The sequence below is a fragment of the Primulina tabacum genome, chromosome 1, assembly GCF_025594145.1.
Source record: "Primulina tabacum isolate GXHZ01 chromosome 1, ASM2559414v2, whole genome shotgun sequence".
NCBI lineage: Eukaryota > Viridiplantae > Streptophyta > Magnoliopsida > Lamiales > Gesneriaceae > Primulina > Primulina tabacum.
Window position 1 is genome coordinate 54,994,927 of NC_134550.1, and position 19,383 is coordinate 55,014,309.

Consider the following 19,383-nt stretch of genomic DNA (forward strand, 5'->3'; position numbering starts at 1 on the left):
GCTTAAATCATAGGATGGAAGGGCCCACTTTTTCCTTAAAAACATAAAAAAGATCGGTTTCTTGATATTTTCAAAATGTTTAGGCATTGTTTTTTCAATCACAATTTCAATTTTTTGCTCGCAAAAATTATAAGCGAAAGTAAAATGAAAGTTGGTTGAGTGGATCTTGCAGTTCACAAATTGGGCTTTATGTTACAACCAAGGTTACCATTAAAAGCCCAGAGATGGGCACTAAAATATCAATCCATATATTTCACTTACAAAATAATATCAACTTTAACAAAAAGAATAAAAAGTATTTGAATTTATATTAAACTTGTTCTTCGTATTTTTCTCAAAAAAGAGTTTGCTTTAATTTATGGTTATAAAACTCTTGATTTATAGTATTTCTATTACAAGTTGAAAGTCGTTGTATCTTATGAAAGATTGTCATATCTTGTAGACACTGTGTGAGAGACAAATTCGTCTTTAGGACAAAAAATAATCTCTCTTCTTCGGGTTGTCCTCTTCATGTCGTGGATGAAGTGTTTTGAAGAAATCCTTCAACAACTTATACAAATAGTTAAAATTATAAAAGCAAAAACTTGTTTGAGACGATCTCACGGATCGTATTTTGTGAGACGTATTTTTTATTTGGGTCATCTATGAAAAAATATTACTTTTTATGTTAAGAGTATTACTTATTATTGTTAATATCAATAGGGTCTCGTCTCAATAAAGATTTGTGAGACCGTTTCACAAAAGACCTATTCAATTATAAATTATTATATTATAGATATTTTTGTGTCTTTGAAACCAAACTTTCAAGAAAAAAAAAACTTTCAAGAACTGAAAAAATTACAAGTAAATTATTATTAAATATAAAATAGAAAAACCATTATTGAAAATTGGTGAAAACGAAATAATTACACGTGGTACTACAAATTTATTCAAAAGGTTTTATCTGATATGAGTTTCTTCTCCAATGAAACTTACTTAAATTTTCTTTCTATTTCTCATTTCTCTACTTTCACTGTCCCCAACCGGGCTAAGCCCCCGCTTCCTTCCTCTCTCCAAAACCTCTGTTTCTCTCCCCTCAGATTTGCTCGGAGGATTGGCTTTGCAGTATCATTGGACGCAGTTCTTGAATGTAAGGTACCTTTCTTTGGAAAATCAATTCTTTGTTGCTTTTTATTACGATTTGATCAACTGTTTTATTTGCTGGAAATGGATTTCTTTTATTGATCTTGTCGAGAATAAAGTTCATAATTGGGAAGTGTGATTGCTTATTGGGATTGATCATGGATTTTATGTTCGATTTTTCTAATCCATAGCGTGTTGTATCGTTTGAACTTTGCGTGATTGCTTAAGGTGAGTGATCGATTTGTCCTGGTGAACCTGTGAGTGAGCATGTGTGGAATATCTGCGCTTGTAATTATGTGAATCTCAGTGTGCGAAGTTTAGGTCTTAGCGAGGTTTAACTGGTCGTGGGCTTTATTTGTTATTCATGTAAGAATGAAGACTTCATCTTCTTTTGGCACAAGCGAGGAGACTCCAGCAGAATCCCGAAATCACCTTGATATATTTTTTAGGACCGAAACTTGTTTCAGCTTCTAACAACGGTTGCACAAATGTTTCATCTAATTGTTATTTCAGAACGGTTTTGTGATCTATAGGAATGTGTTGTAGGCAGAACTGTCTTAAATCCTAGTATACTTGGTTTATCCCTTTTATGCAACGTGTAATTTTTTTGGAAATTTATTACAAATTCAATGGAAACCACTGCATATTCAATGGATTAAAAGCTATCAGATTTTTGTAATTTGTAATAGCTAGAACACTAACACAGGTTTTGGCATCTATTGCTTGAAGTTTACTAATGGACCAGCAAGGGGGCTTGTGATTAACTTCCATTCCTTTCCCAGATGTCTAAAAGTTATATTGTATTTTTTTTCCTGTTTAGACCGAAAAGATGCTCGATTTTGTTAGATGTGCAGTTCAATTTCATCACTGTATACTGTGTGCCCTTTCTGGCTTATCATTATCGATTGATTGTGCTCAAGTAGCTCAAAATTTCGCTGTTACATTTCTCTCAAAACTTGAATTATAACTCCTTGCCAACATAAAAATGGTCTATTGGTGAAAAAGAAATAGAGATGTTGTTAATGTATGGAAACTATTTTATTCTATTCCTTCAGTCAAGGAATTAGGATCATTTTATTACTTAATTTAATAGGATATTAGGATGTATAATTTATAAATGTAAACACAAGCAGTACTAATTTTTAAATTCTGAAAAAGTAGAGAAGTTGTGTTATTTATTCTTAAATCTAAGCTGTTCTATTTCTTGCAACAATTGGAGATGAGTAAATATTGATCGAACTGAAGAAAACATTTGATCGTTTGAACACGCTTTCCGCGAGTTATTCTGGAAGGTTTTTATGGTTACCTTATGTCATGGAATGCTGGGAAGGCTAGTAGATTGAGTCCACAAGATTAGAGATAGCTGGTATTTTGTGAGGCTACCCTTGAAACGTGATACCAGGATATGAAATCGAAAAAATCTGTGTAACAAAAAGTTAACTAGGTTCCAGTGGAAAACAGTTTTTCCATTATTGGAGAGAAAAATCTTACGTGAATAATAAAAATACATTATGAACAATTAATTAAATGATAAACCCACCTTCCATTGTGAGATGCAACTACATTGACCCTTGCACTTATCTCATGAGATGCAACTACATCGAGTTTTGCACTTATCTTTGCCTTTAAATAGCATAAATTGAGTATCTCTTAAAAAAAGGCATAACACGGAGAAAGTCTAATCAATTGATGAATTTGCGGATGAAGATCAGGGATAGCATTTCTGTTGGGTTTTTAATTGTATACGGAAACTTCAAGCAACAAATTTCAGAAAATGCTGCTTGAATGTAATAGTTTGTTTTTGTTACGGATTTGGGTGCAATATATAACAATCCAAGTCTTTGTGGCATTTGACTACATCAATGTAATTTTATCTACAATATTTGTGTTATGCTTTAAGCGCTTTTCTGTGAGTCTGCAGGTTTTGAACTGCTCCAGGTTTCTTTGTTCAACTAAGATATGGATAGAAGAGGTAATACTGCCGATTCACTTCTGAGGAACTATCAGCTTGGAAAAACTCTTGGGCATGGTTCCTTTGGGAAGGTTAAAAGTGCTGAGCATGTTCTGACTGGATATAAAGTGGCTATTAAAATCCTGAACCGTCGTAAAATGAAAAGCCCTGACATGGAAGAAAAAGGTGTGAGTTTATGCTTGTAAGTCGTATGTCACCATCCAAAGAATCTTTAATTTATTCCAATGTCTTCTGGAAGGCTTTTTGGCTATGGTGTGAAAACTAGAAATTTTTATTTTGACATCTTTGATGCTATTTTCTGTACATTACAGCGTTTAGTTTAAGTAAATTTTCTGTGAGATTAGCACTTGCATTGCATTTTCTAAGAACTAAAAATCTTTTGCAGTTAGAAGAGAAATCAAAATTTGTCAATTGTTTGTGCATCCACACATACGTCTATACGAGGTGATAGAGACACAGTCAGATATTTATGTTGTGATGGAGTATGTGAAACATGGGGAGCTCTTTGATTATATTGTTGAAAAGGGCAGGTTAGCAGAGGATGAAGCTCGGCACTTTTTTCAGCAGGTGAAGTTCTTTGTCATTTGTCTTTTCATAATCGATGTCTCTCGAGATAAGGGAAGAAACCGCTGTTTTTTTGTTGTTGTTTCCTTAATCAGGTTTTTGATTTTCTTTCTGGGAACAGATTATTGCAGGAGTGGAGTACTGTCACCGAAACATGGTGGTTCATCGTGACCTCAAGCCTGAGAACTTGCTTCTGGATTCCAATAGAAATGTGAAGCTAGCTGATTTTGGCTTGAGCAACATTATGCAGGATGGACATTTTTTGAGAACAAGTTGTGGAAGCCCAAACTATGCTGCTCCTGAGGTTTTAAGTTCAAAATAATTGTGATTGGGAGTTGTTATTGGAAATATGGTCGATAGCAATCTTTTATGTGGAAATGCTTTGAAAAATAAATTACATATGTGGAAATTAATTACAGGTAGTGTCTGGAAAGCTCTATGCTGGGCCGGAGGTTGATATTTGGAGGTGTGGTGTTATTTTGTATGCTCTTCTTTGCGGTTCTCTTCCTTTTGTTGATGAAAACATTCCCAACCTCTTCAAGAAAATAAAGGTCCACTAAATGAGTTTTGAGCTCAGTATTTTGTTTAATATGATAGCATGTCGGCGTGGAGATGATTATGCTAATTATTTTTCTGAAAAACTTTAGAGTTGTATATATACTCTTCCAAGCCATTTGTCTCAAGGAGCTCGTGATTTAATCACACGAATGCTGGCATTGGACCCTACGAAGAGGATAACAATCAATGAGATTCGTCAGCACCCTTGGTTTAGGTTTCATCTTCCTCGCTATCTAGCTGTTACTCCACCTAATGCAGTGGAGCACCTAAAAAAGGTAATATTATTTTCCTTCAAATATTTGGAATTCTAGTTGGAAGACTTCTAGAATGTTTTCGTTCGTTATACGTCCTTGTCTTGTTTGTTGAGGTGCATTTTTTTTGTCCTTTTCTTTCGTCTTCTGGTATTGATATGGAAATCATTAAATTCTCCAACAGTTGGTTTAAATCATGCCATCTATTGATGAATAGTGGATCGGGCTAGCATTTATGGGTCCTGTCCTTTTTGTCAGTTGACTCTGCATATTATATAAATGAATTGCCTTACATTATCACCTTCTTAGCTATAAAAGGAGGATCAATTGTTTTGACTGGTTATATGATACGGTAACTTGGCTGAATAACCTTCTTGGTTAGAGGCTATATTTTCTTGTGTTTGTAATACTCGAACCAATTTGTTTTTGCAGCTGGATGAAGAGATAATTCAAGAAGTTGTCAGGATGGAATTTGACAGGGGCCAGCTGATTGAGTCGTTGCAAAAAAGGATACGAAATGATGTATTATAAATTAATTATTTCTCGTTGGTCCTACCACTTTTAAGTGGAGCTTACACAATCACATTACTCTGCAGGCTACTGTTGCATACTATCTGTTATTTGATAACTGCGCCCCCATATCCACTGGATATCTTGGTGATGATTTTCAGGAGTCCGTGGTATGTTTTTCTTGAATTTTTTACTTTCTTTTGATGCATCTGATTGAAGCTTTGCATCCCTGAAAATTAATTTAACATGTTCATGTATCCAACATGTTTTTAACATATGAACATGTTATGATCCCGAGTTATGGGGCTGTTAATGGGTGATGGGATGAGGGGTTTGAGACTCATTGAAGAGAGAATCTCACAACCTCGTAGATGAATTGATGCTCGTAAAGAGAACCTCACGAGTCACGATCTGTTGGGAAACATTTTTGAGAATATAGTTTCTTTATTTCATTCCAATCACTTTCTTAAATACGAGAAGTCCTCTAAAAGGATAAAAACAAGAATATGTCTCATGCATGTATTCATGAGATGAGTCGATCAGGTCCATACTTGTTGTGAAAAATAATAATTTTTCCTCAAATCAGCATATATTGCACAATATACTATTGATATAAAAAGTGATATTTTTCAACAAAAAATGATAATTTTGCAGTGAAAAATAGTACTTTAGACATAAAAAAATTAATACTTTTCGTGAGTAGTCGCTTTAACATATATTACATAATATTTGTTCATAACATAACTAACAAAAAATGATATTCTTGCAGTTAAAAAATAATATTTTGAAGATAAAAAGTAATATTTTTCTTAGATCTGATCGGATATCCGTCTCACGAAAACCGTCCCACAAAGTTGCTCAGTGAAATGGTGTCATAAGAGTTTTTATGTAAAAATAAATATGTGAAAATCTGCAGAATAACTTCCGGATCTAATTCTTAATGATAAGGACTATTTTTAATTTGGAAATAACTAAACTAAATCCACCAATAACCAACTAATTTAATCCTTAATAATGACAAGGATTGTCATTTATTTTGAAATAACTAAATTAAAAGATAATAACCAAATATTATGAAGATAAAGTAAGTAGAACCTTATTCTTTATTTTTAAACTTCTAATGAGTGAATCATGTGTAGACGAACTCCCTTTGGTTTAAGCTGACAAAGGGTTGGGATATCATTGGACTGGTTTTGGGACGTATTGAGTTATTCTGTCTTTTACGCATAATGAGTTATTCTGCTTGGCATAAAAATAATATACGTCCTTTCCCTTCACCATCTTGTGGAAAAGCGCCTGTTAGTGTTTGGACTTGGGAGTGTCACTTGAAATGATCTTTATAGTATATAAATCTGAAGGTCCAAATTTAGTATAAATTTTGTAGTTAATATTTTTCTGAGTCCCGACTTCAGCTAAAAAGTTCAAAATGTAATTTCGATAAAGTAATAACATAATACGTTTCCAGAGAAGCGCTTATATAATAATTTACTGAAAGAGTGCTTATATAATAATTGACTTAAAGTGTAAAATTCATTAAACATAATATTTTCTTTTAAGAGTAGAATCTAATGAACCTAATTGAATGTCATATCTATTTTTCTTGTTGCTTCCAGAAACTCAAGAATTTAAACTATTTTAAACATTATAAAATATTGTCGGTGCTTCGATTTGTTCCTTGAGCGTCACGGGATCCAAAACTACAGTGTCATCTCCTGCTTAATCATCAGTAGATAATTATGTATCGCTGGCAATATTTATTTTATAAATTTAAAATATCTGAGCTATGATAATTTTCATCAGGATAAAAATATACCTCATATCCATTTTATAACAGTAACCTAACTCTTTAAGTATTGTCTCAAGTTCATGAATAACTTCCTACCCAGGGATTCATTTAAGTTATATGATCAACATAACAGATTTTGTAATGTCAAAAACAACTTTCTATTGTGTGTGTGTGAATATTTATGACCTACACTGAGCCTACAAGATTGATTGTGTCCAACACATTTATCTTTCCAGGAGATATTTATACCCATGTACATGCAACACGTTAATAGTGAAGAGATAAGACGTGTCTTGCTTCTCATCACTGTAATGAGTCGCGTAATACTGGGTCATCAATGTAACTGAAACTCTTGGGAATAATATCCTATTGTCTCTATTCATATCCGATACTGACCTAACACATTTAAAGAGAACACGTTGACTTATTTTATTTAGCATGCAAAATCGTTTAGCATATTGTGTGATGCAATGCTTATCGTGTGAAAAGAATATCATGCGGTGATATACGTCATCTGACCATTTTTCGGTGCTCCCATTTGAAACGAAGTGAAATTGAAACTTAATTGGTGGAAAATAAAATTTATGACTACAGACTATATTATTACTGCCAGGAGTTAAAACATTTCTTCTTTGTTACAGCATGGCTTCAGCAAGTAATCATTTTATCCTAATTTTACCGTTCTCTGAAAACCAATGCTCCTGATGTTAATGTTAATACAACTCCCCTGCCGAATCTGGGAATTCCGGGGATTGAACTTCGTTTTCCACGTCCTGATTCAAGTACACAAGTTAGACCAAATAGTTTCTGATTTGCATGAGCAAATGATTTAATGCTTCCCTTATTTACCATGTCATTGTATTTTTTGGCCTTCCACCATGAAAGCTTTTGCTCTCTGACACAAAGTCTAAATTTTTAACCATCGTAATTGTAATTCCTGAAAAATTTACCGTAAAATTCATGATTGTTGTCTCTCTCTTCAGGAGGCTTCTTCCGCTGTATCTTATCCAGAAGTTGATAAGCACGGTTTTCCTCATCATGGGTTACTGTCACCTCAGTTATCCAGAAAGAAACAATGGCTAGTTGGACTACAGGTTTGAATTGTGAACTTATTGTTCTGTTTTCAGCTGGAGTGAAAAAACTGTATCTAGTACCCCAGATTTTCTTCCTTGATCTAGAAGTAAGAAATGTGCTAATTACCCAATGGACAAGTTGTGGGAAAGAAAATAATTGCATTTACTTTATGATCTATGCAAGATATTTGATATGACTTTCACTAATTTCTCCTGTTGATTACTTCGCCAGTCTCGAGCTCATCCACGGGAGATTATGACCCAAATTCTTGGAGCTTTGCAAGGACTAAATGTCAGGTGGAAAAAGGTTGGGCTCTATAACATGAAATGCATTCTGGTTCATACTTTTCAGGACTCCAATGACACGGCCACCAGTAATCACATACACAACCATTACATCAACAATGTAACTTCTGTCAATGCAAATGTTTCAAAGCCTCAGAGTGTTGTGAAGTTTGAAATCCAGGTATGACAATATCTTTTTTCATTGTTTCCTTTACAATTACTCATACCTTGGTACTATATGCTCAAAAAGTAAGATTTTTGTCTTTAGATGCTCATACGATCTTTTAGTGCAATTTGAACTTACCTTTAAGATTGTATCAGGCCCTTGTTGTTTTTTCTAATATAACAACTACCAATTGACAATGTTCTTTTCTTAAACAAAGAGTCGGTGTTGAGGTAGACACTAACACGTAGAATATTAAAAAATATGCGCACAAAGAGGTTGAAGCCTAGCCTCCAACATTATATCTAAGTCTTGTCAAACACCCTCTTCCCTCTTCATCCGAATCTGTCAAACTTAATACTTGTCATCCTGCTATATAATGATACAGTGGATCTATAAATTTAAGCCAGATGGGTAAGCTGATGTATTATAATGTCTATAACTCATATGCTTTAGAAACATTACGTTTTCGGTTAATGAGAATGAATTTGAATTTTGGCAGCTATTTAAAAAAGGCGATGTAGAGTATTTGCTTGATTTACAGAGGCTAAGTGGTTCAGTGTTTCTGTTCCTGGATTTCTGTGCCTTTTTCATGATGAGGCTTCATGTTTCTTAATACTTGTTTTAGTATTGTTTCTTAGTACTTGTTTTAGTATTGTCAGTAACAAATTACTGTTATGTTAAGTTAATTAATTGTATATATGATTTTACTCATGTAAATGTTGCTTTTAGTCCTTGTTTAATATGTATGATATGCGAATGTGATAACTTTTTGCATCTTGTCCATTTTGTGTTTTTTCATTGGAGACTATTTAATAAAAGGTGTTTTTTTATGTGGCTCGCAATAATTGTCCACATATTAGATGAGTTTTTCGGAATGTTTATATAAACCTTAGGTTGAGATCATATCGATGAATTTAATTTGGATGAAAATATTTGATTTGAGGTAGGATTTGAAAATGAATTTGGATTGAAAATGCATATTTCATTTCTATAAAAAATAATTAGGCATCTCATCCCACACTTTTTTATAAAAATTGCACGATTTAGCTTTACTAATGTGATCTTTTGAATATGCATTCATATTGCGGCTAAAAACCAAATTTTGAATAATATGACGTTAAATGTAAAAAACAAATACTCTTTTATTCATCCATAATATAATATTTTTCAAATCCACGCAATATATCTCTTGAAATATAAATTTTCTTGATCCACATAGAAAGGTCGAGCAAGAAATCATATAATCTTAATAAAATAAACCATGAAATTTTGCTCGAAGATTCCATGGTTTCTTATAGAGGTAAATCTCTGCTCAATGTTGCTTCACGTTAGTTTTTTAGCTGCAACACAGGTATGCATTCAAAAAATCGTGTTATTAAATGTTAATCATGTGATTTTATAAAAAAATCAAGGGTTATAACACACATTTAATATTCACAAGGTAAAATATGAATTTTAATTTTTCACAAAAAGTTTTGATGCAAATAACTTTTTTTCTAATTTGGTGAGAGTACTATTTTTCAAGCTAGAATATTAAAAGTTTATTTACCTTTAGATTAAATGTTGAAGTATGTAATATATTACATAATTAAGAGTGAAATGGTAATCTAATTAATATTTTATAATTTTTGTAAAATTAATTTGTCAAGCTCGAGACGTGAGTATGAGACATCAAATTTCAAGCCAGTATTTCTAGAATATTTGAGCTGGAGTCGAATTCTACTTTCATTTTCTTGACATTTTTTATTAATTTGATCTTATATTTTAAAATTAAATAGTCTAAATATAGTCTTTAGTACTAAATATTGCAACCATTAACCTATGCCTTGCAGGGCTTCGTTTCATGATTACACAATTGAAGGAACACTTCCGGACAAAGCAAGAACTCACTCTGCCATCTTACCCCATCATTCCAACAATCTTTTGAAGAATTTGAGATTATATCAAACTTGAATGAAATACAAAATCAAAATATTAAAATTCCAATTTTTAAAAGCAAATTAAAATCATCTATCTTCCATGAAAACTTTCAAGAAACATGGGAGATCCGACAACCAACCCAGAATCATCGTTTATGTCAACAATCATCTCTTCTTTTGTCACATTTTTTTCAACTTTTTCAACATTCTCACCGATCTTAGCTTCGTTTTCTCGATCAGAAGTTTCTGAATTTGTTCCTTGAAGCTGCAAGGCATACTCCAAATGCCATAAAACGTCCCCCATTGAAGGTCTATCCACTCCATGTTCGGCCAAGCATTTCTCTGCAGCTTCAACAAATTTCAGCAATGAATCTTTACTCATAGTTCCAGCAATAGTCGGATCAACGATCTTTTCTATAGCGCCTTTTGCATTTTCTTGCTTAGCCCATTCTGCCAGATTCACTTGTTCTCTAGGCAAAGCAGGATCTAGAGCTGGCCTTGCACATAAAACCTCAAAAAGAACGACCCCGAAAGAGTAAACATCGGATTTTTCTGTCAATTGCTGTCTTCTGAAGTATTCAGGATCAAGATACCCGAAACTTCCCTTTACTGCGGTGCTGACATGAGTTTGATCTAATGAAGCTGGTCCAGCTTTAGACAAACCAAAATCAGAAACTTTGGCCACAAAATTCTCATCGAGTAGAATGTTCGTGGTTTTCACGTCTCGGTGAATGATCCCTTGTGTCGAACCAGTGTGCAGATAATGCAGACCTCGCGCTGAACCAATGCAGATCTCTAGCCTTTGCCTCCATGATAAAGGTTCTAAGTTGGAACCATAGAGTTGGTCCCGGAGAGGACCATGTGCCATGTAATCGTAAACAAGAATCATTTCTGATTGTTCATCACAGTAACCGATTAGTGATACAAGGTGCCTATGCCTCAGTTTTGACAGCAACTGAATTTCAGTTTGGAACTCATTAATCCCTTGCGATGATGATGGATTGCCTCGTTTTATAGCGACTTTTGTACCATCTTCCAACTCCCCAAGAAACACTTTTCCGAAGCCTCCAACACCAACAATCGCCTTCTCATCAAAATTATTTGTTGCATCGCGTAGCTCAGTAAGAGTGAAGAATCTCCCAAGATTTTGACCAATGGAGATAATACTTGAAAAAGTGGTGGTCTTGCTCTTGCTCTTGCTAGATAAGAAGCTACATTGATTTGGAGTAAGAGGGAGAAACCAAGATGAGAAGGTCTTCTGTTTCATGTAGCCTTTGGGAGTTCTCTTCCACCGGATTATCATCACAACGAGCAAAACGAACGAAATTCCTCCCAGTGCCAATCCGATTCCAGCAGCAGTTTTCATCTTTTGATTAACGCCGGATTTTATGCCTCTGTAAGTCCCATCAGCAGAGAATAACCCATCCAAACTTCCAGCTGAATTGCTCATTTTCATCACCTCCAAACCATTCAAGATGGCGTTTGGAACACTCGCCTGAAGGTTTGAACTTGGGCCAATTTGAATACCGATTGAACCATTTGAAATTTCAGAGGCATTGAGCACAAAATCTTTGTAATAAGGGATGGAAAGGCCGGACGTAAGCGTTGAAAGATCAAGATTCGAGACACCAGTTATCTTGTTGATATATACATTGAAGTAAAGCTCGTTGAGTCCCATGCTCACAATATCGCAAAAATGAAGCCTGATCAGGTAGGAAAAGCTTGGATCAACGTTCATTTCCCAAGTGAGGTTGAAATTTGGGTCGTTTACACCAGAATCTCCCATCTGATCGGCTGTTGCATATACCCAATAAGGGGCGATTAGAGGGGTTGCCCCACCGTCCGGATATTTTATCAAATTGGTAGGAACAGACACGTTTCTAGCTCCCTGTGGGAACTTCATAAACTGGCCATCTTGAAGCCATGTTCTCCACAAAGTGTCATTTTTAGGAGTGACAATCGGCCCTCCAACATTTAGTCGATACGACACTTCCAATGCATAGCCATCCAATCCATTGAAGTCACCGACGGGGGAAACAGCTGAGGCTGAATCGGAAATGAGGTCTTTGGGGGAAGAAATAACCTCAATCGCATTTACAAAAGCGAAAGAATTCTTCATAGGTGAAAACTTAAGGGTAATCTTATCAGAAGTAACATTAACGAGGTACTCTTTGAACACCATTTTATCAGGATTCTTGACTGAAAATCCATGCAGGAGCACAGTATCATCAGTTGTGACTGTGAATGTTGCTGAAGTGAGATTATAAAACTGGTGAGGGAGAGGGTAAAAATGTAAACGTATCCAATGCCGACCAGGCTTTAAGATTGGAAACATGTATATCGACTCGAGGGTGAAAATTCTTGCAGTAAGATACAAAGGGAGAGACACAACCGGTGAAAAAGCAAGAGAATTGTTGGGAAAAGAAGCAATGGAAGCAAGAATGTCTTCATCTGTGGATAGGTAAGAAGCAGATTGAGGGTCAGATTTGAAGGTTCTACCATCATCAAGCACAGTGTCGCCAGGCGATCCACAATCAATCAGATGTACATCTGTAGGATTAAATGAAGAAAAAGGCACGTCCGCAAACGTGACAAAACTTGTCAAAAGAAGAACAGTAGAGACGACGATAACATAAGATGCTCCTACCATTCTAACGGAATGCATGTTAAAGATCACTTGACTCTTTCATACTATACAGGGTCGAGTTTAAGGTGACTAAAGGCAACGGAGTGTACACAAGGGAGTGCGTGCATGTCACAGAAGGCAAAGAGTATTATCATGGATCAAAATGCATGAAATAGTACTGTTTTTGAAGGGAAAGAAGGATTGTTTGTAGGTAAAGAATTGACCCAAAAAACGAAGACAAATTAAAAAAGATGAGTTTATTAAGTTGTTGGAAGCATGTATGGGTGGAGAGAACGTGCGTACGATATTATCAAAATGAAAGAGTAGACTTCTTGAACAATAATATTATTCACCAGCGCCTTTGGACATTCAAACCGCGTGTCCAGCTGGGAATTAGTTCGTTTCAGGTAGATCTTGAACTCTTGCAGTTGGAATCTTTTTCGGGTACCTGAAAAGAGGTAAATTTAAAATTCTTGGATAAACTTTTGGTGATATTGCATGTCTGTTGCAGTGGAAGAAATACTACTACCAAGCATTACACTACACAAATATTTAAAATTCTTGGATAAACTTTTGGTGATATATTCATTTAGAAGGAGAGAAAATAATACTTTTGTAGTAATCCGGCCAGGTTAACTAACTTAATATGTAGGATTCAAGTTTGTATATATATATTATACAGACAGACACACATGATTTGGAATGAACGTGGTTTGAGAGGATAAGAGCTGACTTGTGTTCGCCACCCTCCATTTAATGCCGGAAATTCAGTGTTTACAATATCTAGGCTGGAATTATACTTATACAGTAATGTCTAATATTCTCTTTCATTTCGTATTATTTTTATATTTGAGATATAAATATTATATGACTAATTTAAAATATACTTTTATTTAAAGTAAACCAAAATTAAAAAAAAATTCGTGCTGGAAAAATAACTTCGATTCAGATAAATTATAAATAGAGATATAGCCATTCTCTCTCCCTATGGAACAGAAAAAATGCATAGATTTTAATATAATATATTCTATTATTTTATTTTCTACATATTTATACATTCTGAATTATATATTTCCATCCAGTTTTGAAGCAATAAACAAAAAAATTGTTTGTCTTTTTTAAACTTGTAAACAGCCATGGTCTAATAATTTAGGCGATGACAATCAACAGATTCATGATAACTGCACAATATGAAAAAATTGAGAAAATTTCAGTATGATTCAAATAAATTTTTTATATAGTTGACTAGAATTGATCAAAAATAATTTCTTAAAATTGAATGGTGTAAATCGATATATATCTACTTAAAGTTGTAAAAGTATATGATACATATTCATTACCAATTTTTTTTCCATTCATTTCTTTTTTATTTAATGTATTTGTCATCTATCTCTATTATATGTTATAATTTTGTATATTGTCAAATACATTAAATACATGTGAGATGTATGTAGAAATCTAAACAGTTATCCAACTCTGGCAAGTTTCAGATAGATACAAAAATAAATATTTCTCAAATCACAACACATTTATTCATATTATTCATTTTTTTTTTTTGCTTAAAACTGAAGAACAAAAACAAAAAATTTCCACTTAAATACTCGAGTAATATCTGATCATCAAAAACCAACTTTTTCAACAATAATTTCCCTGTTGTTAAGTCAATAAGCTCCTAATCTCAACTTAAAAGCAATGGTAATAAAGGAGATAACTGAAGCCAACAATTAGTTGCGGATACTGATTATTGAATACCAGAACTGAATCATTTATAGTATTATTTTAATCATAATAGACAAGAATCACAAAGCTTCTCTGAATGAAGTTAACATTAAATAAAGTGGTACCGAACTCAATCCATCCGTGTAAAAAGATCAGGCTATCCAACTAGGCATAGTGAAGTATCAGCTTTCTTGCTACTAATCGGAGGCCAGCATTTTGCTGATAATCATAGGAATCCAAGGAAAAGAAAGCATCCACCAGAATTCCAGGAGTTAAAAGGGAATCAAGCTCTTCAAAATCAAATGTACTAAACACGAGCCTCTGAGTAGATGAAGTGTCTTCCTGGTATATTTCAGTCGTGCAACGAATGACATCTCTGTCTGCTACAGTTGGGTAAACTGCGCATTTGCATAGAATAAACTCTTAATTTTCAATTCTTATAAGGTATCAGAATTTTAGAGCTTCCAAAAGGAAAAGCCCATTGCTAAATTTGGATTAGAAACTGTGAGGTATCTGAATTAGGAAAACAAATAAACATAACAAAAATTTCAAGGTAAAAATGATATATACGAACATATGGTCAGAAAAGGTAACTTTTGCTTCAAGGTTCAATAAAAATACAGAGCATACAAAGCGAAACTCACTGCAATCGGACAGTGGGAGAGTTGTAGCCAGGCTTTATGTTCACCACACGCCGCCAATCAGAGAAGCTGCCTAAATCCATGAATAGCTTATGTGCAAGATTGTCAATTGCCTCCAGAATATTGCATAGACCTGGCAATGCATTCATCACAACGTTTAAACGCGGCCGACCAGCATGATCAACAAACTTTGAACTAAATTCCAAACCGTACCTTCAAACATTTACAGGAGAGTTGCAACGGGAAATTTTCATGCAATTATTGTATCTTTTGAGTACCACCAAAAAAGAGTACTGCTGCGACAGAGAGAGAAGGCATTGAAACATCATCAGTGTCTAAGAAGACAGTGAATCTATTGGAAGCCTCGTGGAATGTAACCGCGTCAGAAGATCCTTGTGATGAAACACCAGCGTTTTCATCTTCCATCTTATCACCAGGAACAATTTCCCTTTCCACTTCATCACTGAGTGCCACCATATTAAAACGGTCAGCTTTTTCAAGGTTGGACTCAACCAGTGGAGGATCTAATTCACCTGTGTTAGGTGTCACGAGTGATAACATGGGATGGATTTCCTCCATTATATGAATTGGTGGAGATGATGTTGAATCATTTTCAACCCTGATACTCAAGGACGGCATAGTTATATTTCGTTCTGTCCGCTCTACAGAAGAATTTTCTTTACGACGACTTCTTGTAGCAGCATTGGGAGAAACCCAACTATTCTCCGTGAATATGTTAGGAAGCCTGGATTCCTGCCAGCAAAACAAAAGGTAAAGCATGCTATGAAGATACAAATATCACTAGTTCACATTTTAATGCTAGACCAATATCAAACTGTGTCATGGGTTTTAGAATCTAGATTCACCAATAATATGTTTCCATGTATACCGAAAAAATGGCATTTTGCTTCTAAAATGGTCATATGTGAAATAAAACTAAGTTCTGCAGTAGGTGGGTAAAGTTCTGCCTCCAGCTAGATATATTACGGATCAATCACCAAAGTTGAGAATCGCGATAATAAAGTTGAATGCACATTTGTTCATCAACTTAAATATTTGAGAAGCCAAGAATTTTCGAAATTACCAAGAATAGAACAGTGGCACAGTATTTGAGTACTTCAAGATTCATTCGAACATCATCTAGACTCCTAGAAAGTTTTTAGAAAAGAACATCAGCGAAAGTTCCATGTAATGACTCAAAGGCATACGTTCCTTGAGATGGCAAAGTTACAGAACAAACCAACTCAGAATAGAAAGGCAACCATTATATGATCCATGTCCATTTATTAATCAAGTTAACTTAAAAGGAAGAAAAACCAGTACGAATCGGTAATGTCGTGACATTGCTAGTCAATGATAGTTTTTGAGAAAATGAACGTCTTGACTAGGTAAAATAGAAAGTTAGCTTGTTTGTAACCAGGCTGTCATTGTCAAGGAAGCACTGATACTTGGTAGTTGGAATTGACCAATTAACTTGTTTTAATACCAACAAGGTACATTGTGTTGCAAAAGAGTACTAAATGAACATCACATTAACAGATTGGACATTTGGAAACAAGATATGACATCACCGTTGTTGCATATCTCGTACAGGCATCTGTTTGTATCGACTACTGACATGTAATGTAGTAAAAGTCCATAAATACTAATCCCTTCCTTCACCTAGTATACACTCACACTCGCAGATAAGACTATTTTTTCATCTAATCCTTTAATTGTACATCACTAATACTCATTGATGGCACATGAAAAAAAAAGGATTGGGAGTATTTGAAAGGGAATAATTAGAATAAAAGAAAGGCACAATCACCTATGTGTTTGCTGACCAAGCCCAAAATATGTTGCAAGAGTTGCCATCTGGACAAAGTGAATCAGAACAGGAGTAAATAATTGATACCGCCAATAAAAACTGTTTGCATGAAACCAATGTTATAAATTTGTATATTTCCAGATTCTAGAAATACCAAGACTACTTTCATGATAGAAATTGTCGTTGTAAATGTCAAATCAAGCCAGAAGTTGTTGGATAAAATTATTTTAACTTTTCAATAAAATATATTACTATGACAGAGCATCTGATGGGAGACACTGCAAAAATTAGTTAGAAGTAATAATTATACTGACAGAAGTGAAAAGGAATGGAAAATATGTCTTGGGCCTTGGTGAAGGAAAACGAAAATGAATGATAGTTCTCTTCACCAATCATGAAAGAGATACAACTAAGAAAAATATTGAATATACACTGAGAAAAATACACTAGGAAAGTATTGAGATTTCCAAGTCTTGTTAAAAATGTGGATGAACAAACAATAAAAATACAAGCAGAGGACAGCACTAAAAATGTGCAAACAATAAGATGGAAAAATACTTCGTCATAAAAAATATCACCTTAAAATATACTTTTACTCGATTTTATTGATGAAAAATGCAGAGGACAGTGAAAATTTGGGACATGCGCAAATGCACCAAATAAACATGTACGAAGACAATAACCCATTTAGTTTATTTGTTATTTGTCCAGGGACACAAATATCTAAGAGCCATCACAATTCAGACAGTAATGCATCGCTGTTATTCTGCTTATGCTGAAAAATACTTCAAAAATTTTAAAACATGTGTGAGGGCTCACTTTCATGTCACCAGCTCGCCTTCCAAACTTTTGTGTTAACAGAGCTAATGAATCAATAGTCCCCTTTGGCTCTGGAGGTGGCCTGTTAATCTCAGAAAATGCTTCCCTTATGCGAGCACAATCAAATCTTAATATATTATGACCAGCCCATATCCTCCCTACATAGAAAGATAGCATGCAGAAAGCAAGATTAATGTTTAAGAATCCTACAACCTATGAAAATTTGGCTAAGCAACATAACAAACTAATCAATACAAAATTCAATGATGCGTCAACTCATTGAATTTTAAACAGAAATTCTCCAACCACCATAAAGAGCCACATTAATTTTCTACAACCAGCACCATCTATTAACCGCTTAGAAATGTACGTAGAGGCCGGTGGAGATAATAATTTCAATCTAATTCCTGACCGTTTGCATTTGATCTACCTGATGAAAATAAATTGTTAAAGTCTTAAACAACAAACAAGTAAGGTGATGCATTAAAATTAGTCATCGGGCATTCCTTCAATACTTTATTTGTCATCATGCTGAACCTCATCATAGAATTATTCAGAAATAATGATTTAATTTCTGCTAAAAAAAAAGAACTGAATTTTAACACATTTCCTTTCAGTTTCACGTCATTCCTTACAATCACCCAATGTCCAAACACCACATGCACAAAATGACAAAACCAAACACGAATCCTCTGTTTGAAAGCCCGCAATACCCCCAACGCAAAACGTGCTAAAACCAATGAAGTGACTTAGCGTGTAAAATTTCATAGACTACATCAGCATTAACAGCAAAGGACGGGGAAGAAACGATGGCGTCTCTGGAGATACGGTTGCAGCGCACTGAGAGAGAAGAGATGCGAGAAAGATCTGCAGGTCGGACTAAAGTAGAGTAATTATGGAGCTCCACCAGCTTCCTGGGACAAACCAGAATCGGCCCAAACTCCAAAATCACGAATCCCTGACGAGGCCGCGTCGGAACCGTCGTCTCCACGTCGAAGAACGCACTTTCGGTTTTCTCATCACTCGTGGACACCATCTTTAGTGCGTTTTCCTTGGATTATTTTGCAGCACGTAGACGTACAGTACTGTGTATTTATGGAGCAAATCAGTTCACTGGCGGGAAGACAAGGGCTTGGATAGCATACAGAAGAAGGAAGAAGGAGGAAGAAAGGAGTACGTGGGAAATATGAAATGGGATGTTTGCCAACAACTTTTTATTCTTTTGCATGGACACAGATATCAATGAAGGAATCCGAGACCATTTCCTTGGCTCCTAAGCCTATTGCAAGCCACCGCCCTTAGTACAAGAATTCGATACCCAAGTTGTAATCTTTTTTCTCAAAAATATATAGCGTGTAATATTTTTATTTTCGAAAATTGTGAAGCAAAATCTATCCAAGTCAATTGCATGTCTTCCTCAGTCTCCAATTCTTCAATTGAATTATGGATCCACCAATGAACCGTGTTCCTTGGCATAGAAATGATCATTAATCTTGAGATAGCATTCGGTTTTAATTTTTCATCGACCAAAGGGAAATCAGAATGGCTTCTTCATTTAGTCT

General features: G+C 34.7%; 2 protein-coding genes and 1 pseudogene across 6 annotated transcripts; 1 reads left to right on the forward strand and 2 right to left on the reverse strand.

Moving 5' to 3' along the window:
• The first annotated feature begins 954 nt into the window (after nt 1–954).
• On the forward strand, nt 955–9,117 carry LOC142551072 (SNF1-related protein kinase catalytic subunit alpha KIN10-like). Of its 5 annotated transcripts, none has more exons than XM_075660117.1 (11): nt 955–1,134; nt 3,044–3,259; nt 3,480–3,661; nt 3,780–3,962; nt 4,078–4,209; nt 4,306–4,491; nt 4,900–4,989; nt 5,064–5,147; nt 7,747–7,857; nt 8,069–8,302; nt 8,787–9,117. In XM_075660117.1, the coding sequence occupies exons 2-11, from the start codon at nt 3,082–3,084 to the stop codon at nt 8,898–8,900; spliced, it is 1,494 nt and encodes a 497-aa protein (XP_075516232.1). In that variant the 5' UTR covers nt 955–1,134; nt 3,044–3,081; the 3' UTR covers nt 8,901–9,117. The 5 variants fall into 5 exon arrangements, with proteins under 5 accessions (XP_075516232.1, XP_075516254.1, XP_075516240.1 ...); XM_075660139.1 differs by having other exon boundaries at nt 3,061–3,259; XM_075660125.1 differs by having other exon boundaries at nt 955–1,129.
• Nucleotides 9,118–10,126: 1,009 nt separating this feature from the next.
• LOC142551103 (putative receptor-like protein kinase At5g61350) lies at nt 10,127–13,423 on the reverse strand. Its single transcript, XM_075660154.1, has one exon. The coding sequence runs from the start codon at nt 12,869–12,871 to the stop codon at nt 10,298–10,300; it is 2,574 nt and encodes an 857-aa protein (XP_075516269.1). The 5' UTR covers nt 12,872–13,423; the 3' UTR covers nt 10,127–10,297.
• Nucleotides 13,424–14,540: 1,117 nt separating this feature from the next.
• Nucleotides 14,541–19,357, reverse strand: LOC142551117 (protein NEN1-like; annotated as a pseudogene).
• Between the last annotated feature and the right edge of the window lie 26 nt (nt 19,358–19,383).